The 24,572-nt window shown below is 42.7% G+C and overlaps 1 protein-coding gene across 1 annotated transcript; it reads right to left on the reverse strand.

Annotated features, from left to right (window-relative positions):
- Positions 1-6,350: 6,350 nt before the first annotated feature.
- LOC306982287 (dnaJ homolog subfamily C member 11-like) lies at positions 6,351-23,696 on the reverse strand. Its single transcript, XM_079582184.1, has 16 exons — positions 23,601-23,696; positions 21,195-21,324; positions 20,936-21,009; positions 20,741-20,842; positions 18,598-18,729; positions 16,239-16,361; positions 15,697-15,770; positions 14,753-14,942; positions 13,168-13,253; positions 12,976-13,092; positions 12,739-12,894; positions 10,550-10,619; positions 10,380-10,437; positions 7,761-7,903; positions 7,442-7,571; positions 6,351-6,791 (listed from the first exon to the last, which is right to left on the reverse strand). The coding sequence occupies exons 1-16, from the start codon at positions 23,673-23,675 to the stop codon at positions 6,760-6,762; spliced, it is 1,692 nt and encodes a 563-aa protein (XP_079438310.1). The 5' UTR covers positions 23,676-23,696; the 3' UTR covers positions 6,351-6,759.
- Positions 23,697-24,572: the final 876 nt, after the last annotated feature.

The following is a 24,572-nucleotide window of genomic DNA, read 5'->3' on the forward strand; positions in this document are numbered from 1 at the left end:
CTCTCACTGTAACTCTTAATATTTGGAAATCTTCAAAAAGTCTGATTATTACTTCCAGCACCGGGAGGAGCCTCTACTCTTTAGGCTATTGTTCAACAGCTGTCTTTTCTACCATGTGCTCTTAAATTAGTTCAATAAGACCAGGCTAACTCCCATGGACAAGGACAGGCGAGTGTACGGTTGTTACCCTGGGACGCTGGCACCCTGGCCAAGATCCCGCACTCAGATTCTGTAGTGTTTGTTGATGATGCGCAACATCGATCTGCCGGTTACATTTCATCCATGCTGAGAACCCAGAGGACGTCTACCTTCTGCATCCTGACCTTTTGAACCCAAGGAACAAGTTCATAAAATGCGTATTGTTGGAATCCATGACCATTAACTTTCATTTACAGCTCCTTTTTGTTTAATAGATACGTTACGCAGTCGCACCTGTTTGTTATTGAGTTTATTGTGGTGGTATGTGCATAATGAAAAATATCCCCGATGGCAATTTGGACCAATACATTTGAAAACCCAGAGGCACCCAAGGCTTTGAGGAGGCAAGTCATAAGAAATGGAATTCATCCCTAATCCCTCTGTAGTGTGTCCCGGGCTGGACACTCGGAGAGACCTCAACAAGGACGGCTTTTTGGGTTTGGAGGAGCAGCGCCTCTACTTCAGTGATCGATCCAAAATGACGCTTTTGTTGCAAGGGCCGCAAAACAAAACCCCGCCCAGGTCCCATGAAGGCTCGGCCCGGCCCTGGGAAGAAAGTCTGTCTGTTTTTGATCATATTTTGATTGTGAGAGAGAAAATGTAACGGTTTCTTGCGGATGTGCTGTTCATATACCTTGGAACAAAAGCTGGCAAGATGAGCTCATGATGAAACAGGTCAAGTTATTTACCAACAGTAACGTTGTTATTTAAAAGACTAAATCAGACTCAAATAAGTAGCATCCTCAGAGCCGTTGTCCGTGGCAAACATTCAACGATTTTTTATTTGTCAAAACATTTGTGAATGATTTGAATATATTATATTTCTCTCATCCTTGATTGTGGAACGGTTAGGGGTATCGTCCCTCTGTAGAAGAACACACAGTGATGGTCAGGATGCTCTCTATAGTCCCTCTGTAGAAGAACCACACAGTGATGGTCAGGATGCTCTCTATAGTCCCTCTGTAGAAGAACCACACAGTGATGGTCAGGATGCTCTCTATAGTCCCTCTGTAGAAGAACCTCACAGTGATGGAGCTGGTCAGGACGCTCTCTATAGTCCCTCTGTAGAAGAACCACACGGTGATGGAGCTGGTCAGGATGCTCTCTATAGTCCCTCTGTAGAAGAACCACACAGTGATGGTCAGGATGCTCTCTATAGTCCCTCTGTAGAAGAACCACACAGTGATGGTCAGGATGCTCTCTATAGTCCCTCTGTAGAAGAACCTCACAGTGATGGAGCTGGTCAGGACGCTCTCTATAGTCCCTCTGTAGAAGAACCACACGGTGATGGAGCTGGTCAGGACGCTCTCTATAGTCCCTCTGTAGAAGAACCACACAGTGATGGAGCTGGTCAGGATGCTCTCTATAGTCCCTCTGTAGAAGAACCACACGGTGATGGAGCTGGTCAGGACGCTCTCTATAGTCCCTCTGTAGAAGAACCACACAGTGATGGAGCTGGTCAGGATGCTCTCTATAGTCCCTCTGTAGAAGAACCACACGGTGATGGAGCTGGTCAGGACGCTCTCTATAGTCCCTCTATAGAAGAACACACAGTGATGGAGCTGGTCAGGGTGCTCTCTATAGTCCCTCTGTAGAAGAACCTCACAGTGATGGAGCTGGTCAGGATGCTCTCTATAGTCCCTCTGTAGAAGAACCACACAGTGATGGAGCTGGTCAGGATGCTCTCTATAGTCCCTCTATAGAAGAACACACAGTGATGGAGCTGGTCAGGGTGCTCTCTATAGTCCCTCTGTAGAAGAACACACAGTGATGGAGCTGGTCAGGATGCTCTCTATAGTCCCTGTGTAGAAGTTGGACATAATGGAGGCTGGGACTCTGGCTCTTCTTAACTTAAGGAGAAAGTAGAGACGCTGATTACTTTTCTTGACCAGTGATGTAGTGGCGGGGGGCCCCTAGCATGCCTTGGATCCAGGCCATGTCTGGAGCATCCTCCGGCAGGCTCTGTCCCAGCTGTTGGACAACTGGAATCCACGTCCTCCTTGTCTGTTGCTGGCTCATATACGACTTCCTTAACTGCTCTCAAACCACCGCTGCTTTTTGTGTCTCCTCTCCTCCATGTGCAGAGACCAATGGGCAAGGAACGCGCTTCTCTATGGTCCTCATGGCGGGGAGCTGACATTGCTGTAGTACCATCCCCTGGTGGCCACGGGCGACTCCAGAAGACACTTGGTAGACAGGATTTTAATGGGACTTCAGACATCCCTAGAACGGCTTAAAAGCCTGGCTTCAAAGAGTTTTATTTGTTTTCTAAAGAAACGCCATGACCCACGTGACAACGCTTTAACCACGCTGGCCTTTGTACATCAGCTCTAAGACGTGGAAGCCTTTGCAGTGCATTGACTGGCTCCAGAGCCTGTCAATCAAGCTCTGGAGCTCTGTGGAGGCTCCGCCCACCATGTGAGCACAGGACCTCCCACCTTTTTGCCCTTTTAAGGAACAGGCTTCATAGGAAGAGATAGAGCAGCCATGTCGACTCAGATGATACAATGAATGGGCCTGAATGGAACAGCAGCCATCTCTTGTATATTATATTTATGGTGGAAACACTGCAGGAGTTGGGCCTGAAGATGTTTTCCTCTGATGCTACAGAGACAACTCTCCAAGAGCTGAGCTGCTTCTCAGATGTACATCTCGCTACACTCCAATGTGACGGCATAAACCACCCTTCCATCTGGAATGTACCATCTGGAAGTGCAAAGGTAAGTCCAAATGTTTTGATTTCCTTTTTTTGTTTTAGTTTGAATCAACTACGTGGATGACCGAGAATGTTTGAAAACACTAAATGATAGACGACGTTGAGAGTAAAAACTGCTGGGTCTGGTCTCGTCTCATTGTGTTTTATTGCAGACCTTGCAGCATAGACGACATGAATAATCCATTTACACAGTTTACAGCAGTGGGTCCAATGTTAACAATGGCATGGGATAAACACATGAGGCTGAGGACACAAGTCAGTGCAAAACGCAAAGAAATTCCCTTTGTCACAATCTCTCATTGTAGGGATTGGATATTTATGATTGGTTTCAGTCGATTTAAAGTGCACAAAAAGTAGTGTTCTGAACTCACTCCACTGACTGGCCACTAGATTAGCTACACCTGTCCCACGCCTCCAAATGGAAACGGTAAATCAGTACATCACGTGAGGAGGAAAAACAAACCAGGGCATCACAATGGAGAAAGTCCTGGACTGTTCCTTAGTTTATGAAGTCCTGGTTCAATGTTTTTTGTTTTGTCTTGGATTGACTAATTGTTTGTGTGTGCAGATGCCAGGTGAGTATAAGCTAAGGTTTTGATATCGATACTGTACAATAGACGAGGCTATTGAACTAATAAATATATTTGGTGCCGCAGATCTACGATAGAATTCTCGGGAAACGGCAGCTGTTTCCATGGGGAAATGTGGCGGCCATCTTGTGTCTGTCTGATTGGCCTAATGCTAATTGAAAGTAAAGAGGCCGACAGTGACTTGTATGACAGTGACAAATAAAAGTAAAAAAAAATAATATAAAATCTGATACAGAGCTCATTTTAGGGTTTACGATATGTTTGCATATCCACACACTGAATAAACTATTTGTTAATTTATGATGGATTCATTTTACTTTCATGAGCAAATAGGTTGAACATGAACAGAAATCACAATGTTTCACTCTTTTTAGCCGTTTTCTGGCAGATAAATTTCTGACTATAAACATATTCAACACATGCCAATAAAGTCAAGCCAAAATATGGATGTTTTTTCACAGCAAATTGTTCAGTAGAAGCCAAAAAACGGCACTCGTTAGCATCACTAATCTTAGCATACGTAGCATGGAGCTAGCATAGCTTCCTGGTTAGCATTGTCCGTTTTTTTAGGCGCCACTTTGGTCCTCTTCATGTCTCTGCATCTTTATTTAGCAAAATAAATACATTCATAATTCAGTATGTGTTAAAGCAACAGTGGGAGAAAGTTCAGGTTTTTTTTCACTTCTTTGTTTTTCTCCTCTGGCTCAGTGTTAATTTTGACAACATATTTTAATTTAGTTTAAGTCTTAGTCTTTCGACGAAAATGTAATTCGATTTTAGTCTAGTTTTAGTCAAAAAAATATCTTCAATTTTAGTCTAGTTTTAGTCGACTAAAATTGCAAGTGAATTTAGTCGACTAAATTTAAGACACATTTAGTCGACTTTGCATTGATAATATTCACTATAATCATATTTAATCTTGTTCCTCTGCTTCATGGAGCTGCTCCTTTGGCAGAGAATTTACATAATGAGGCTCTTTCAGACGCTCAATAGAAGTTTGGATGATTTTAGTCTCTCCTTTTCATTTTTATTTAGTCTTATTTTAGTCGACTCAAATATCTGGACATTTTAGTCATAGTTTTAGTCTCATGAGAAACTTTTAATTTAGTTTTTGTCCAATTTTAGTCGTCAAAAATAACACTTTGACTAAAATTAAGACTAAATATTTTAGTCGACGAAATTAACACTGCTCTGGCTGCTTCGAAAATCGACCATATATGGGCATTTGCAAAGCTGCTGTCTGTATCTATGGACAATCACAACAGAACTGGCCATTAGATCCATTGCAACATCCGACCGAGAGTGTTATTGGGCGGTAATGTGTGGGAGGTAACCATAACAAGGTGAACCTCTCCCTCGACCTGGTGTTTATATTCAGCCTGCTGCTAGAAGATCATTATTCGCTGACAAAGCTTCATAAGTACAAATCTCAGCTCTCAGTCTCAGTCTTTCTATCATATTCCTAATAAAGTGGCCAGTGAGTTTTTTCCTCCTCCACATTTTATGGAGCAAATTCCTTTTTTTGCTGCCGACATTAAAAATAATTAAAATCAACATTAAAGGCATGATCACGGACATTAAACATAAAAAAAACACATGTCTGTAACAATAAAATCATGAGTTTCGATGTAAGACAGTAACATGGACGGACTAATGTAATAGTGTTGGGTTAAATTCACAGTATTGGATGCGTGAACATGTCGAGTCCTGAATTCTCAACAGCTGACCCAAAGTGGAGCCTGTCTGCGCAATGTAAGTCATGGAGCAAACTACTGAGTCCTTTGTCCTTGGTGTCTGCTGTACCTTTACTCTGCTACAGGGACATATTTGTTTTCGATGAGAGAACAACATTGCAACATGGAGAAAAGCACGAAAAAGTGGACTTTGCATAATGAAATAAAAAAACAGCTGGAATTAGGTAAGAAAAATAAGAGAACACGAAAACGCACGTCCAGAGATCCGGAGAATAATAGATATCAACGGTTGCTGTGAGGTATAGATACAGACGGCATCTTGTCATAGAAGGGGGCGTGGCTTCGCCGAGGGGGAAAATAGAATCTTTAGAGAAACACAATTTTTCACTCTTTTTAGCCATTTTTTGGTGGAATATGAACTTATTTATCACACACAATTAAAGTCAAGTGTAAATCGGGCCCATATGGATATTTTCTCACAGCAGATTGTTCAGTAGAAGTGAAAAAACGGCAGTTGTAGCTAGCGCTAGCTAACCGTTAGCATTAGCCCGATGCTAACATGTAGCATCAAGTTAGCATTCTCCGTTATTCATGTATTTATGAGCTGTTGAACCACTTTGCTCCTCCCCATGTCTTTTTATCTTTATTTAGTAGAAACTATGTTCATATTTCAGCATTTGTTACAGTCGTTTTTGAATAATTAGAGAAAATTTACATTTTTTCTAAATTGTTTTCCCCCTTAACTGTTTTCAAACATGACCATATATGGGCGATTTCAGAGATGCCGTCTGTATCTATGGATACAGACGGCATCTCTGGAATCGCCCATATAGCAAAGTGGTTCAACAGCCCATAAATACTTAAATAACGAGAATGCTAACATAATGCTACATGTTAGCATCGGGCTAATGCTAACGGTTAGCTAGCGCTAGCTACAACTGCCGTTTTTTCACTTCTACTGAACAATCTGCTGTGAGAAAATATCCAAATGGGCCCGATTTACACTTGATTTTATTTATGTGTGATAAATAAGTTGATATTCCACCAGAAAATGTCTAAAAAGAGTGAAAAATTATTTCCCAAAAGATTCTATTTTCCCCCTCAGCGAGGCCACGCCCCCTTCTATGACGAGATGCCGTCTGTATCTATGATTGGACAATGACCGTTTGGAGGCGGGATTTTGCGAAAGGTCAATTCCAGCTGCTTTTTGTTGAAACAAATAGATTGAATTCAACCACCTCATAATCTGCCTTGTTTAATGACTTTAAATACTAATATGTATCTGTGAGGATTCAGACTACATTTGAGATGATTATAAAAGTGCATTTTGTGGTGTTAGCAGCAGCTGAGAATCACAGGAGAAATGTTAAACCGAGTTGTTCAAACAGATCGAAATGTTGCTTCTGACACCTGCCTGCTCCACTGCTCAGGTCGCAGTCCAGTTTCTCACCATTTGAAAATACTTTCTTCAGATTTATGTGGCAACACAAAACTATCGGAGGAGCTACGCACACAGTAACGTGTTTCCAGGGTTCTTCAGAGATCTTCTCTTCAGGGGCTCCTAGGGCGACACTGACGCCTCTATTCTGTGGGCTGAGGAGAGAACAGCGATGTGAGTTTATTATGTTCATCTTTGACAGTTTCGTTTTTTTAATCCAACTCTTATTACTGCGTCCTCATAACCACTGTGTCCAGCAGGAGGTGCACAGGGTTTTTAGGTTTACTAGGCCTACGAAAGATCAGTGCATGTTTCTGACAGGACGAGACGTGGCATCACGATGGTGGCTCTCCATGGTGATGGTGGTTCATCCAGGAACAACCCTAGTACGAACCTTTGACCAATTTTTACCACAGTGTTTCTCAGCTCCCCATAGGCCAAGAAAGTTTTGGGAGGGCTCATTTTAAGGCCCTGGCTGAGCTCTTTCCAAAGCAAAAAAAAACGAGAAGTCTCTATCCAGTTTGGTTCCGGAGACCTCGGCCTTTGATCGTTATTATATCAGTTGATATTGTAAAATACCTTATATCGGCCGATCTCTGATAAAAGAAAGGGTGCGTGGTCTGTTTTTGTTACAATAGAGCACTGCTTCACATGACAACGAGCAGCATCAAAGGTCATGTCTGGACTCTTACGTGGTCATCGAATGCAACAGCGCCATTTACATTTGTATTAACTCAGAGAATTCTCCTATGTGGATAGTGTACGTCTATGTTTAACTGAGCGAAAGTGTATTTGTGCTCCTCACATTGCTTGGGTATCCTGAGCGATTCGGTGTCTGCGCAGATGACCTGGTGCATGACTCCTCTGAACTGATACAGCAGCTTCAGGCTCTTCTCCTCCCCCACGCATGGATCATAGAACCCCGGCAGACCCGCCTACAGAAGAGGGAGGACGAGACCGGAAACAGGACTAAAACAGGGCAAAACCTTAGAGTAAAGAGTTTAGATCAACCAGAAACTAGGACAAAGACTTAGACATGGACTTTAAAAACCTGACTAATGCGCTGACTGATACTAGTAAGGCCAGCAGATGACACATGCAAGGAGACGGACACAGATACGTACCTTGGAGGCCTCGGTGAGGATGAGCTTGGAATCTTTGACCAGACACTGCAGAGGGACAGTGACGTCCGCCACTTTGGCTTTTTCCTGTTTCTGACTGATCTCGGACACAAACTTCCCGTACCAGGCGTTCAGGATTATCAGGCCTGAACACAACAAAAATCATGTCGGAAATTCAAATTTAGATCATCATTATTGGTCTGAAGGTGATGGTGTTGTTTTGGCGTTGTCCTTTGCAGTGATCAAACTTTGGAGGAGAAAACTAACCAAACCAATTGTCTGTGTGGGCCAGACAGGGGGGCACAATGGAACATGCATTAGCAGCACCATGTAGTCTGTATTACCTGGTAGACTTTGCACTGCCCAAGCACTGCTCAAAAGAATGCTCCAAAGATGTTTTTTTTTACATTGCTATGACCCATGTGGTGTCATAATTTTAACAGTGCAGTTTAGGCCATTGGTATAGGTTTTCTTACCAGCCTGGGCAAAAAAATAAATTGAATCTGGCACTTGACAAGAATTATGCCTTACGTGGATTATTAAATGAGAACTTCTTTTTAAAAAGTTTTAAATTGTGGCCGACATGTAACCTGTATCATTCTATCAATGTCCCTGAAATATTATATACCGTAAATGCTCTAATATAGGCCGGGGCCTTTATTTACTCAAGGGCATCTAGGACCAGGCCTTTATTGGAACCAGGCCACAATTAGAAACAGGCCTTTATTTCTACTTGAGCAAAACGGACGACCAGGAAAATGAAGAAAAACGAGATTTGTGTCCATTTGCACCTAAAATATTAGGTTCATTTATTAATATTTCAAACCCTCTCCCAGCGGCTGGAACATTGACGCCTTTTATTTTGTCGGGACAACAGGAAGTGTTTCGTTGCTGTTAGCGGAGCTTTGACATCAATGTCACTGCAGGTTTCTGTTTCGTTTTTACCGCGGACCGGATTATTTGTTGTTATCTCGTGTAAAAGGCGAGTTTAGACGGAGCGTTTGTGTTTGTGATCGATCATGAGACTGACTCGAGAGAAGACGAGACGCTCGCGCTGATGGGAGGAGTTATTTTGAGGCGTGGGACTGACCTGCACACGGAGCAGCTGGACGTGCTTTGAAGACGCGATGGAGACTTTATTAAAACCCTGGAGGGTCACACAACATTTGTTGCTTGTCCTGTTTCCAAATATAGTCACAGGAGGTTTGAAAAGTGGCTAAATCTGTGTCAAAGTTACGCTCGGATCAGCTCCTCCGCAGTGTTCCCCATCGGCCCGGGGTTCACGTTTGTTTACTTCCTGCACGTGAGTTTTCATTTACACCAGTATGAGACAAATTCCTAACATGGGGATAGTTTCTAATTATAGCCCCGGCCTGTTTTAGAGACCGGCTTTAATTTACCTCTGCCAGCCCCGAACCCGGCCACTGTTAAAGACCCGGTCCCTAATGGAATACAGGCCGGGTCTCTAACAGTGGCCCGGCCTGTATATAGAGAATTTACGGTAGCTGTGAGACATATTATCATACAAGACATTATAGTGCAGCTATAGTAATACGATATGTAGGGTTAGGTAAGGAGGAGAACTGGAATGGTTGAGAACCACTGTTTTCAAAGCTTATTTTTTCTAAATTCTGTGTTATATGTTTAATGTTGCACAAGTGTACAGAGAAAAAAATAGTACTAGTTTGTGAACTTGTTACCTGTTCTCAAACAATGGCAATAAATACCAATTTGATTCTGCAGCCATGTTACACAAACACAAACAGCACGGAACCATTACCATGAATGGGGCTGAATGGCTAACGATTGATCTCTTGTAGATCATATCTATGTGTGGGACCAACACCTTTCTACCATATAAAAGGCTGCTGCAACTCAAAACATGCAAAAACACTGATTCACAGGTTCTTACGCCACTGCTTCTTGTCTCTTGTCTCGGGGCTGACATTGGTACCACCCCCTTGTGGCTAGGGGTGCTATAACACTGAAACCAATGGGGACTTTACACATGTCAAAAACAACTGAATGCCTGGCTCTAAAAATACTGGTTTCTAACTGAGAAAAGTCTCATTTTTGACCATTGTGGTTTCAGTCACATTTATTTCTAATGTTTTAGCTTTGGGGTTTGATTGACAGGCCCTGGAGAACTGTAGCAGAGGTTCCCGCCGTTTTTTGGATCATGCTCTGTAGGAAACTGGGCGTACTTAATGTAAATGTGCAATGAGAAATGAAGGTCAAACGCAGAGGACAAAGACTTAGGCACATAAAACGATGGGCATTTGACTTGATCTTAGTGTGAGATTTTCTATTTAAACTGCATTCACTAAGTTGTGGATAGTTTTAGCAATACTTTCTTGAGCTTTTTGTACAGCGAAGCTAGAATTCACTGACGTGTCCCTGAAAAACCATGTAGTTACTCCCCAACTTGAAAATGTAACCATTATTTTGAAATTCTCCCTTTGGCGCTCCGTGATTTCCAGGCTATGTAGAATAGGCAGGTTACATCACCACGGTCTTCAAAATGCTAACTTAACAGCGAGCTAGACATTTGTTTTGACAAGGGTGGAATGTGAAATGTTTTGCTAATATTTTAAGAGTTGCTTTTTTTTTCTTAACACTCACCCATTTTGGATTCCTCCGCGTCTATGATCCTTTTCACAGACTCCTGCATCAGCAAAACCTGTCCGACAACCAGGGAGAATAAGAAGTAAACAGAATGCCTGAAAGGTTGGGGGAGTTTTTGGTTCAACACCTAGAAACTAAACAGATTTCGCAAACTGCGGATGACTCACGGCCGACTCTGCCTCCTGCTTCTTCTTGGCGATGTCCGTGGCGGAGTTTATCCTCTGAAGCTCCAGCTCTCTGCGAGCACAAGCCCAAAGCAGAAGACAGAAGGTAAAAAGTCACTTCCAATAGAGCTCGATGACTGAAGCGGAGGGCAGCTATAGTAGGTATAGTAGAATTGAACATGTCATCCATAACTGACCTTTCGCAAAAGCCCCACCCCCTTAGCAAAGAGCCTTTCTCACCGGCCTGGAGACTCTCAAAGAGACTCCATACGACTCTTTGAGACCTCCTTGGTATCTGACAGGGGACGTATCGGAGACATTTCCGTGACCAGCGGCGATTCTAGTCTCCGACTAGTCTCGTGGCCGGTGAGAGAGGCCCTTTGTATGCGTCCAATCCGTTCCAGTTGCAGAGAGACAGGTCCTTTAGCTAGCTCCGTCAAGAAGTGGAGTTTAAAGGAATAGGCCACCGTTTTTACATACTGAGATATGTTCTTACCTTAGCTTTGAGTTCTTTAGGACCTGTCTGATCTTCACCCGTGCCTTCAGTCACGTAAACACAGCGCAGACGGCGTTAGCATTTAGCCTCTCCCTCTCTCCTCTATAGCTCCAAAACAGGTCAAGATAGAGGCTACCAAGCTCTTCCACGTTTTCCCTATTTAAATATGGTTACGTGAAGTGTTCCACTACAAAGTATAATTACACAAAGCGGATAAAAGGGGGGACTATATTGTAAGGCGTAATAATACCAGGAGTAGTTCGAAATCCGCACAGTAAAGTGAAGATTACTGCGCAGTAATCTTTACTTTACTGTGCGGATGACAAACTTCTCCGGGTATTATTACGGGGAGAGGCTAAATGCTAATGCCGTCTGCGCTGTGTTTACGTGACTGAAGGCACGGGGGAAGATCAGACAGGTCCTAAAGAACTCGTCAAAGCTAAGGTAAGAACATATCTCAGTATGTAAAAAACGGTGGCCTATTCCTTTAACACACGTGATAACAGGTGCTTGTTAGTGACATTTTTTGGTGCAATACCAGAGCGATGTCCTCCATATCGAGGACAAATGTGTTGTCAATGTGCAGTGGAGGAATATATTTGAAATATACAACAAAGGTGCATGTGGGCAAGTCATGCTCTTGCACTACTGGGTAAGTTCTCTTATGTTAGTCTAGTATTGATCAAACATGAGCTTTATTGTTAAGTTAGCTACAGTATATCTTACTAAACCTACAGGAGCCGGGTCCACCAGCTGCTTTCGCACCTGCACGTCTGAAAGCTACGACTTCCTCATTCAACGACCTGTGACCACTCAAACTTAAGCCCAGTCTGTGGTAGACTTAAGTCTCAGGCTCCGTCCGAAAGCGGTAAATTGGTAAGAGGTCTTTCGCCAACGCCGGATGTGCGTCAGCGTCCGCCATGATAAGAAGCTTCCGAATTGGTCTCAGTTAGGACGTAGTTAGGGAAAGAAGCCTCAATGCTAACTATTCGAGCCACTTTAGCATAGGGACCTCTGATAGTAGCTAACCGGCGATTAGGAGCTATGTGCCATCCCATGAGCCACTGTGCCAATCCCCCCACCCCCTCGGTCCCACCCCCTCGGCCCCACCCTCGAGTGATACATGCGCAACCATGGATTTGGGGACCAATCACAGAACGAGGAGGGACGGCAAGACAGTGACAGACTATTCGATGTACGGAAGCTTGTAGTTTGTTTAGGGATAAAAAACAAAAAAAAGGTTTATTTACGGATCCAACATGACAGCAGTAGATATGACGCCATCCTTCGATCTAGCTTTAGACCACGTTCTAAATAGTTTAGCTCGGACGTTTACAGCGGATACGTCATACGTCATCTGATACGATGATACAATTGGCTATGGCTACGTGCAGACGCATGATAGACATTCGTATGAATGAAAAATGAATTAGTGGTCCTCTAGGGACTTCCTACTCACAACTTTAACAAGTAAACTTACTTTGGCTACGCAGAAGTTGTGGAATAGTTGCGAAAGAAATGCGGGAAAGTTGTGTGATTCTGGAAAAGTTGCAAAGCTTCACTGATTTCGCAGAGTTTGCTTGACTTTGCGTTAATAGTTGCCTCAAGGAGGATCCCACTCCTCGTGGCAAGATCCATTATCACAAAATGAATGAATTCATCTGTTCAACCTAGTGTGAATGATGGTGTTACTGACTGTTCCTTCTGCTTCTGTGTGAAGGGGATGATGACCAGTCGGTGCACAGCCAGGTAAAACAGCAGCGGCCCCACAGTGGCGTAGAACACCGCGCTGGGCAGGAGCTGGTCCGTCAGGTGAACTGGGAACAGGTACGTCTGAGAGGCCCGGGACAGCCTGCAGGGGGCAAGAGGGAGTCACTCTGCTGTATGAGACATAATACGATATGTCTTTGACGCAATGAAAACCAGTTAGTACTTGATTTTTAGGGTGACTCCTTGTGGGACTCCGACGCTGACGGTCGCTGATAGAACACTGTGACGACTGATCTTCCTCTCAGCTCCGTATTCGACAACCGTCCCAAACCAGCCCGTCCTGAGAGAGAATGAGGAAACTGACAGTCATTTCATATGCATTTTTTTTAACTACTTGTTTTAATAGTGAACGTACTTGAGAGATCCTTTGACTCTGGTCTGGTCCTCGTCCTGGAACTTGTACTGGTAGCTCACCATCAGATACGAGTGAGGGACGCTCAGCTGTAACCACACCGCATCAGCAACAACACCGTTATAAAAGTGCGGGAGTGTAGTCGGGAGTTTTCTGCTTAGCTACTGTCAATTAAAGCGAGACACTGCAGGTGAACAGGGGAAAAAATGAATGTAGAGATTTCAATTTGAAACTTTTGCTGAACATTACAGATATAAATATGAGAAAAAAAAAATTTGTATTGCACTTTTTCTGTCATTTTATGTTTTCACAAAAAAATAAGGCATTTTGAGCATTAAAATTGCCAAAATCAAAATAATGAATTGAGCCAGATTAAATTTATGGTTTTATTTTATTGACATATTAGTAACTAAGATTTTTTCAGAGGGGATTTTGGATATTTTGTTTAGTTTTTCAATAAACTAATCATCAGTGAAAAAAATCTGTAAAAACTCAAATTCCGCCTGTTTTTTTGGTTTCAAAGCTGAATAAATCAGGCTAGGAATTAGATATTAAAAAATCCCTCTGCAAAAACCTTCAAAATCTTGTTGTGTCTCAGACTGTAAAGTTTGGAGTCTGTGGGAGCTTCTATAAGGGCTCAGGCTCTGCCCGAGTGCGGCTTCTCTCATTCAGAGAAAACCAGCCCTGAAGTTTTGTAGCGAGTGCTCATGCTCGGCCCGTTCTCCGACTTTTCCGCACCAGCGTCTCGTAGGAGGAATAAAACCATATTTGGGTGAAAGCGTCATCACGGGGCCCCTTAGCAGGACACGTGGATGTAAAATCTGTCAATATTTATGAATGAAAACCCGCTTGAAAGACGGACTTTCTACGCGGCGCAGCAGCTACTTCCGGGTCGCCCCCACCTCGCAAAACATCATAAAATAAACATCATGCGGGTGAGTTTTGTCATTTTTATATCTGACATGAAAACTAATCTCCACTTCGATCACTGCGTGAAAAATCAATACTTTCACCTGCCGTGTCTCGCCCTAAAGCAGTACTAAGTAACTCTTCCCCCTAGAGGCCATAAGCGCAACTGCAGGTGTCGTAGCAAGTTACAATTTTTTAACTTATTAATTGTCTTGGAGAGTAAATACTACGCTGACAGGAAAGGCGAAGGGAGAGAGGGTTACTGTGCATCCAATTATACAATGGAAATATTTTTTTTCATTCAAACTTGGCTGTAAATACTGTTTAAAGTGACGTTAGCCCGCAGTTAGCTTTGCCCGTTAGCATGTTAGCTTCTTCTTCGTGATTCCATTAGTGTGTATTGCTTTCTCCGGACCGGTGGCAGTCAAGTTGCAAACATGGTTTTCTGGCCAGAGACACCAGGGGGAGATGAAAGACCCTCCAATCATCCCATAAACACTTGTATTACCCCCACAGGGACTACGGAAAGGATTTACTAAGATAAACACGTTACTTAGTACTGCTTTAAAGCTCTGTTTTGCACAATACCCCTCTTTCAGGAAAACGACTCCCTCAGGAAGCTTCTGAGACCTCTCCGCTGTGCGACGATCAGGCTAACCGGAATCTGAATCACCGTTACCTGCAGCGCGAGCGTGAGGTGCGTGGACTTGGTGTCCCGGACCAGGCTGGTGGTCATGGCGCTGTTCAGGCCCCAGCGCCACTGCAGGTACCCCATCGTGTTGTTGTCCAAGTGTCGCGCCGTCATGAGGGAACAGCTGGGCCTCAACCCGCGAGGCGAGAACTGGAGCGCGCACTGAGCCGTCATCCAACTGCAGAGAGGGGAGGAGAAACAATCAACTGCTGCTTCTAAACCTCTTAACCCCCACCTGAACCGAGCACAAACGAGGATGCACAAAGAGGAGACAATGGGGGTCTGTATTCATGAAACTCTCAAAAATAGCAGATAACCCCAGATATTGTCATTCTTTTTTTTAATTACCAATACTGTTCCATGTCAGGAGGATGAACTCGCTCCCTTCCCTCTGTGTCCACCTGTAAGTTACTGTTTCCACCCTGGGTTTGAGAGTAACGTGGCTTGTAAAATTCAGAAATCTCTTTTAATTAATGGAAATATATGTGAATTAATGGCAATAATTCTCAAATGTTCCGCGATTCCCTGTTGTGTTGATTAATGTTTTAATTCACACAACAGGGAGTTGTTGTGCTAAATCCCTGTTGTGCAGATTCTTCAGCTGCAGTTTATATTTACAGACAGATATAAACGGCAGCATAAGAATCTAATTTGAGCCAACACATAAATATCTGTCATAGAAGAGATGAAAAGTCTCAAAGAAGTCATCTTGGCCGTGTCTGAGCATCAGCGTTTGAAGAGGACAATGTTTTAAGTGTGAAGCCGATACAAAGGAATGAAAAACACCATCCAGGAAGGGAAAGAGTCTGGCGTCACCGCAAACCTACCGAGACCCGGCCGTCCCCCTAAACTTACTGACCGGACAAGGACAGCGCTGACCACAGCTGTTACCAAGAAGCCTGGACTTCGATTACTTAGCGCTCGAATCGTACCATCTTTGCGTGACGTTTCGGAACATTTTTAACCCGACGAGCGGTCCCAGGACGTCCCCAGCGCCGAGCTCCACCTGCGGAAAAGAGAAACCAGTCACATAAGAGCTATATTTTCATTCTCATAGCATACCGAGACCCGGTTAAGACCTTGTTTTTGTATAAGTTGTGTAACACGCACGGATGGATTCTCAAATGGAAGTGGAAGGATCAGAGAAGGAAGGCGGCGCTGCCTTGGAGCCCGGCGTTGTTACTTAAGCAGCATTCTGGTTCGTACAAGGTTCAACGCTAGCTTACGGCACCTGATTAAGTCAATGTCGGTCCAAACGTAAACAATCGCGTGGAGAAACTTGCTGTTGAGGCTACAAAGTCACCTAGAGACTGCCGAGATTTCCCCCCGTTTTTTTTTGGTCATATTTTGGTTGAGCTGTCAGGTGAACCGCGCGGCACCCCTCGGCTTGAATTGATTATTTCATTTCCTGTAAAACTTGTGTGCGTGTTTGTTTGTTTGTCTGTCCGCGGAGCCGGCAGAGCGGGTTGCGTACCTCTCCCCATCCCTTGGCTGATGTAACGCGGCGAACTGTCATGTTGATGCTGCCTCCTCCGCTGCCGTTGTGCGTGGAGAGAGACCCGGACAGCACCGCCGTGTCGGAGTTCGTCAGAGGGGCCTATAGGAAGGATGCAGAATCATATTGAACAAAGAAGAGGAAAGCGGGGGGGAAAAAAGGAAGGGTTAGAAGCGGGCTGAGACGCATCGTGATTCGCCTTTTCTGCTCTGTATCGTTTCTGTGCCTCATCGAGAATATTTTACATATACGATCGTCCTTTGCTGAATAAACTGCACACCACTGCGGTAGTTCCATTTATTAAACCTTTATTTACTCTTAGTCCCGGGCCTGAACTGAACGCATTGTCTCCAGTTCGGCTCTTAATGCATTTTTGTCGTGTTTGTCTCTTTTTAGTTGTGTTTTCGTAGTTTCTTTTTTGTTGTCGCTTTTATGCAGAGGTGGGAGTAAGTCACTAAATGCAAGTCTCAAGCAAGTCCAAGTCAATCGGTCATGAGGTCAAGTCAAGTCAAGTCATAGCTTTTGTCAAGTCAAGTCCAGCGTGTCTACTTTTAATGTGTTTAATCTTGAAAATAACAAGTGCTTTCTCAAGATACAGCAATTTTGAAAATTTAGGCTAAAATCAAACTTTTTAAAATCTCATGGATTTGGATTTAAAGTCTAATTAAAGCAGTACTAAGTAACATGTTTACCTTAATAAATCTATTCCGTAGTCCCTGTGGGGGTAATACAAGTGTTTATGGGATGATTGGAGGGTCTTTCATCTCCCCCTGGTGTCTCTGGCCAGAAAACCATGTTTGCAACTTGACTGCCACCGGACCGGAGGCACCAATACACACTAATGGAATCACGAAGACGAAGCTAAAATGCTAACGGGCAAAGCTAACTGTGGGCTAACGTCACTTTAAACCGTATTTACAGCCAAGTTTGAGTGAAATATTTAATATTTAATATTTAAACGGCATAACATTTCAACGTCGTATTTCCTCCTTTACGCGCTGTGTTGATTAGAAGCGCTGTGTTGAGTAACCGAACACGCATGTGGCTAATTACCATAATGTAAACAAAGATGCGCCGCTTTTACGCAATGAATCCTGATCTTTCGACAGTTTCACTCAAATAAATAATAACTATAAAGTCACAGCGAGTCATTGAGAGTCACTGGCCTCAAGTCCAAGTTAAGTCTCGAGTCACAAACAGCAAGTCCCAAGTCAAGTCTTTTTGCAGCAAGTCCCGAAAATTGCGACTCGAGTCTGACTCAAGTCAAGTCATGTGACTCGATGTTTTTGACACGTTTTTGTCACTCTTTTGTTCAACTCTTAACCCCCACCTGAACCGAGCACTTTCTGCGATTTCGCTTTACCCAAATGTAAAAGCTTCTTGTGTGTGTGTGTCAAAAATGCAGAAACAGCTCGAGGAAAAAGATCAGTTTAGATGAGGTTTGTAGGTTTTAGCTTTGAGGCGTCACAGTGGTGTAACTTTTAGATTTGAGTAAAGCTGGACTACACTTAGTAAAGGCGGAGGTTAAGACGTTAGTTTACGGTTATGGGGATTTTTTTTTTAACCTTACTAAATCCAACAATAATTACTGTGCTTTGTTATTATTATTAATCATATTATTATTATTATTATGATTATTATTATTTTTCTCACAAATAGCCTATAGCTAGACATTCATTGAAATAGTAAAGGTTTCAATCATAGGAATACAAATATATCTAACAGTGGCCGATGATGTTTTTTAGAAAATGTCTGGTTTATAATCCTGTGTGTGTGATGTTTCCAAAAGTGTCAATGTTGAACTCTGACAGCAGGGGGTGCTGTATATTCATGTTTAATACTGTAGGTACTTCAGAGGGAGCTCAATCAGTGGATTCCAAAACAAACAACGGTAAGTCTCTCTTATTGTTCCGAAATTATACACAAGTAAAAATAATAATACTTCCCGCACACTGCCAACCTTGCAAAAATAGTTTACGTTGACCAAATCCTGTATGGAGTGAACGAATAGTGCAATGTAAAGCGTCTGTGAGTGTCAAGAAAAGTGCTATATAAAGCCAATGCATCACTATTATTATCATCAGTCGGGCCCTAGACTGTAGTTACTTCTTTGATGGACCCCGTTTGATTTGATGGACCCCTTTTTGCGAGAGATTGAGAACTACATTATACTTCACTTACTATATTTAGCTAATATCTTCAATTGTGTTCATAGCTAAAGGAAAATGCAGCATACAACATATTAGAACACACTAAAATGAGATGAAAACATATGATGTAGCATTCAAAACATGACCTCTGCCAATGACGCAATGACGGGCTGTTTTTCTGCATGTACCTCTATAGACTGTGAAATGTGCATCTTGTTGATCTCGATGTGAGGGAACCCGCTGCTCGGCACTTCCTCGAAGTCGTCGTCGTCGTACCGGTCGAAAAGGTCCGTTGCGTCCACTCCCACACTGATGGTGCCCTGGAATCACGGCCGCACAAAGAGGAGGGAAGTTAAAGGGAGGGAAGCAAACTGTGGGGGATTCTGTGGGGAAAGCTGGCGAGAGCTTTTTGTCATAGACACGGCTGAGAGTGTTAAAAAGCCGTGATATCTCAGTGTATTGCCATTAAATCAACTTATTGTGCTGAGTTATGTCTCCCTGTAAAAGAATGACCTTCAGTCCAGTGTTAATTTTGTCAACATATTTTAATTTAGTTTTAGTCGATATTTAGTCGAAAAAATCGTTTCAATTTTAGTCTAGTTTTAGTCGACTAAAATTGCAAGTACATTTAGTCGACTAAATTTAAGACGAATTTAGTCGACTTTGCATTGATAATATTCATTATAATCATATTTAATCTTGTTCCTCTGCTTCATGGAGCTGCTCCACATGAACAAAGCTCAGAGCTGATCCTTTGGCAGAGAATTTACATGATCTGAGGCTCTTTCAGACGGTCAATAGAAGTTTGGATGATTTTAGTCTCTCCTTTTCATTTTTATTTAGTCTTATTTTAGTCGACTAAAATATCTGGACATTTTAGTCATAGTTTTAGTCTCATGAGAAAAATTTAATTTAGTTTTAGTCCAATTTTAGTCGACAAAAATATCACTCTGACTAAATTAAGACTAAATATTTTACTCGACGAAATTAACACTGCTCCAGTCATGTTAATTCCCAGCTTTTTCCCATGTATCCTTCTTTCTCTCTCTCTCTTCTCTCTCTATTCTCATGGAAAGGGTTTTACTAAAAATTGTTTCTATGGGCAACCCTAGTCTCCATAAGGATTTATCATGTATAAAGTGTATAAACACAATTTATTTATTGGTTTATTTGGTTGGGACAGTACAAGTTAATGGGTCTCATGCATGTAAACAAGCCACACCAGATTGTAGCCTTGGGCGAATGATGTCATAATGTCAGGTGGAGGCCGGGGCCAACACAACTCTATGGGAGAAATACAGTTTTTCTAAGAAATCTCCATAACGAAAATTGACAAATATTTTTCCTCATCAGTGTTTGATCGTGACTGGATTCACAAACCTGTGATATTATTCTTATGTCTAAAAGTCCTTCCTATTGGACAACATCACACTCATGTTTTCGCATATTGTCACCACTTTTTGACGTAGTTAATTAGTTCACATGTGCTGACAGAGGAGACAAGAACTTAGTGACAGTTTTTGTTTCATGTGGATTCCTCCAGCAATGAGTAATGAGCCAAAAAACAAAGACATAAAAATTATTTCCCCAAAATCATGGGGCCCAACATGTAAACATACATAACTTTGTGATTGACGTTGAACTTTCTTTTTGTGTGTATTCTTCATTGATTAAAGCAGTACTAAGTAACGTGTTTACCTTAATAAATCCTTTCCGTAGTCCCTGTGGGGGTAATTCAAGTGTTTATGGGATGATTGGAGGGTCTTTCATCTCCCCCTGGTGTCTCTGACCAGAAAACCATGTTTGCAACTTGTCTGCCACCGGTGCGGAGAAAGCAATACACACTAATACAATCACGAAGAAGAAGCTAACAGGCTAACGGGCAAAGCTAACTGCAGGTTAACGTCACTTTAAACAGTATTTACAGCAAAGTTGGAGTGAAAAAAAATATTTCCATTGTATAATTGGATGCACAGTAACCCTCTCTCCCTTCGCCTTTCCTGTCAGCGTAGTATTTACTCTCACGGACAATTAATAAGTTAAAAAATCGTAACTTGCTACTACACCTGCAGTTGCGCTTATGGCCTCTAGGGGGAAGAGTTACTTAGTACTGCTTTAAGACTGATAAACACTTTCTTAATCTCTTGAAAGTAAACAAATATTACGATACAAGAATTACTTAAAATCACTAGTGTCACAAAACTGGATTTGAAGCTTTTACAAGTTGTGAATCTTGGGACGCTTTCCATTTTTTGCGGTGGATTGCGAAAAAATCTGCTGGTAGCTTTTAGTGAAAACCTGTTATGCGCAAACGTTGTCAGTGGAGCCAACCTTGGGGTTAGTTCGTTGCTGCAGTCTCCTATCTTCCCTCTCTCTCTGGAGTCTGTCATACTCCTCTCGGATTTCTGCCGGGGTCCTCTTCCTCTCCACAACCTAAAAAAAAAAAAGAAAGATCACTGTTTTTTTTTAGATAACGTCAGATCCAGGTGGAGGCGGCTTGGACAGGTACAGAGGAGGGAAACCTACCTCCCATCCTTCCACTTCCAGACCTTTCTTGCCAAATAGGTCGTAGATTGCCCTGGAATGCTCATCACTTAGGACTGAACAAAGAGAAAACAAGTTTGAGGAAATAACAACACCCTATGGCAATCTGAAAACTAAAACAAAGCCCTAAAAAACTACACCAAACGAAGAACTAAACCACTCAAGATGAAAGGGGGGAACGATGCGTATCATGAACCAAACAATGCAGTCCTCACAAACCGAATGAATACTTTGTCCTGACCTGTGAACGCCTGCTGCACCTGGTTGAAGAGCTGCTCGGCCTGTTCTTTGAGCTCTGGGTCTCTGTGTTTGTCCGGGTGATAGAGCATGCACAGTCTGCGGTACGAGGCTTTCAGCTCCTCCAGAGTCGCCTGGAAAACGGGAGTTACACAGCGTTAGAGTTATTCCACCTTTAACTTCTTAACCCCCACCTTAAAGGAATAGGCCACCGTTTTTACATACTGAGATATGTTCTTACCTTAGCTTTGACGAGTTCTTTAGGACCTGTCTGATCTTCACCCGTGCCTTCAGTCACGTAAACACAGCGCAGACGGCGTTAGCATTTAGCCTCTCCCTCTCTCCTCTATAGCTCCAAAACAGGTCAAGATAGAAGCTACCAAGCTCTTCCACGTTTTCCCTATTTAAATATGGTTACGTGAAAAAGTGAAGATTACTGTGTGGATTTCGAACTACTCCTGGTATTATTACGCCTTACAATATAGTTCCCCCTTTTATTCGCTTAGAAAATCCACATTGTTTAATTTTGTGTGATTATACTTTGTAGTGGAACACTTCACGTAACCATATTTAAATAGGGAAAACGTGGAAGAGCTTGGTAGCTTTTATCTTGACCTGTTTTGGAGCTATAGAGGAGAGAGGGAGAGGCTAAATGCTAACGCCGTCTGCGCTGTGTTTACGTGACTGAAGGCACGGGTGAAGATCAGACAGGTCCTAAAGAACTCGTCAAAGCTAAGGTAAGAACATATCTCAGTATGTAAAAACGGTGGCCTATTCCTTTAACCGAGCGCATTATCTCCACTTCGGCTTCACCCGAGTCTAAAAGCTTCTCGACTGGAGCATACAGACTATAGGCCAGAGCAACGCCCCATTTGAAAGCTAAGACCGACAAAAGTATTCTAAGCTTCTTCCTTGTTGTGATTGTCACGTTTTTGTGCTTTTTCGGGTGTGACTTCATCACAGTTTTGTTGCCGTTTTGACATGTTTTGGTCACGTTTGTGTGGCTGGATCATAGTCACACTTTTTGGGAGCTACTCAGTTGTGCGGAAACCTTTTCTAATCTAAGTTACATCACACACACACACAAAAATGATGCAAAACGCTACATAAAAGCAATGAAAACGTGACATAAATGTGGGCGAAAAAAGCAACAAAAACGTGCTAAAAAACTAAAACCTGAGAACAAAAATCACAGAATAACCTTAGATTTCCCCTCCTGGAACCGTCACCTTAACGTGGAGGGGTTTGAGCACCTGAATGACCCTGGGAGCTCTGTTCTCGGGGGCTTCGTGCGCCTGGTAGGTCCTATAGGTGACGGGTCAAAAAAAGAGCGATCAGAAGCCCCTTATGAGAGACCAACAGGCCCGGAGAGAACCATGAGGCCGTCCTTCCGTGGACCCACCGCCTGCTGGAGGAGCCATAAGGGGCTGGAGCAATATGATCACGACCCGGCAACAGAAAAGTGGAAGAAAATGGATGGATACAGACGGCATCTCGTCATAGAAGGGGGTGTGGCTTCGCTGAGGGGGAAAATAGAATCACAATTTTCCACTCTTTTTAGCCATTTTCTGGTGGAATATGAACTTATTTATCACATAAATAAAGTCAAGTGTAAATCGGGTCCATATGGATATTTTCTCACAGCAGATTGTTCAGTAGAAGTGAAAAAACGGCAGTTGTAGCTCGCGCTAGCTAACCGTTAGCATTAGCCCGATACTAACATGTAGCATCATGTTAGCATTCTCCGTTATTCATGTATTTATGGGCTGTTGAACCACTTTGCTCCTCTCCATGTCTTTGTATCTTTATTTAGTAGAAACTATATTCATAATTCAGCGTTTGTTAAAGTAATTTTGAATAATTAGAGAAAATTTAAATTTTTTCATAACTGTTTTCCCCCTTAACTGTTTTCAAAAATGACCATATATGGGCGATTCCAGAGATGCCGTCTGTATCTATGGATGGAAGCTTAGATTGGTTAATTGTTCAACCTGCAGCTGATCTCATGAAAACCTTGAATACATTGAAAACACTATGTGACAAACAGTAGAAATGTATTACTTCCAAACTTACAGTAATCAATCTGTAACAAAATAATGGTTACATGTTGTCCTACGGTTGTTACAAAACACACATAACATTTCTAGCATTGCGTGACATTCTAATATCTTCCGAAATCCTACACACAGACAAAAACTTGTTAAACGATCGGGGTTTTTTTGGTAAAAAGTCCCGGCTGGTACTAGCATCCACCGGTCAAGGAGGATGGTGCTGATTCTGAACGGGACTCGGGGCGCTCAGATTTCGCCCGCTTCACGGCGTGAATTGTGCGGAACTAACTCTCAAACACGGTCGGCTCGAAGTCCACCACCCGCCCGACATTTCGCACAGCGTCCTCCCCCCCTCTCACCTCTCTCCTGATGTTGAGCAGCGAGTAATAATCCTGGTTATTCGGCTCGATATCGTCTTCTAAGGACGTCGCCATGTTTGCGCCTGCCCAAGCCCCGCCCACGCTGCCGGCGTCCTGTGCCCTGATTGGCCGAGGGCAGTGACGGGGCCGACGGAGTCCGGAAGGGGATTTGTCGCCCTCTGCCGGGTGGTTTGTGCACGCGGAGGTCAGAGGGAAGGAGGCGAGTAGGTTAGATAAGGAACAGTAATGAAACTAATGAACTATAGTGAAAGAAAATTAAAAGTGTTTGCTTGATAAAATAATGCCGTTTGTCTTATAGACCGTTGTCAGTTAGTTTAATATGTTTGTAAACTTTTTAAACACTTGGGCTAGCAAACTACGTGCTTTTTTCCTTTTTTTATTTTTTTTATTGATTGCCATGTTGGTTGATTTGTTGATTCATAAGAAACATCAAACATGTTTAAAAAATCTACTTGAAATGTTACTGCTTAAAGTGCAAAAAACATAGTTAATACAATTATTTGAGAATTTGCCAGCTTTCTTTAGTTTGTGCATTCATGTGATGTTTATAGTTTCACTTCCTTATTGGACACTGACGGGAAGTGACATAGATGAAGGCAAACAATTTTAAACTGTTGCCGTGGCGACCATGTTATGTCAATGGGAAGTGAGTCAAACTGCTATGGAACTTTACCTTCATCTATAGATACAGACGGCATCTCTGGAATCGCCCATATATGGTCATTTTTGAAAACAGTTAAGGGGGAAAACAATTTTGAAAAAATGTAAACTTTCTCTAATTATTCAAAAACTACTTTAACAAATGCTGAAATATGAATATAGTTTCTACTAAATAAAGATACAAATACATGGGGAGGAGCAAAGACGTTCAACGGCCCATAAATACATGAATAATGGCGAATGCTAACTTGATGCTACATGTTAGCATCGGGCTAATGCTAACGGTTAGCT

The sequence above is a fragment of the Gobius niger genome, assembly GCF_951799975.1.
Source record: "Gobius niger genome assembly, chromosome: 24".
Lineage (NCBI taxonomy): Eukaryota > Metazoa > Chordata > Actinopteri > Gobiiformes > Gobiidae > Gobius > Gobius niger.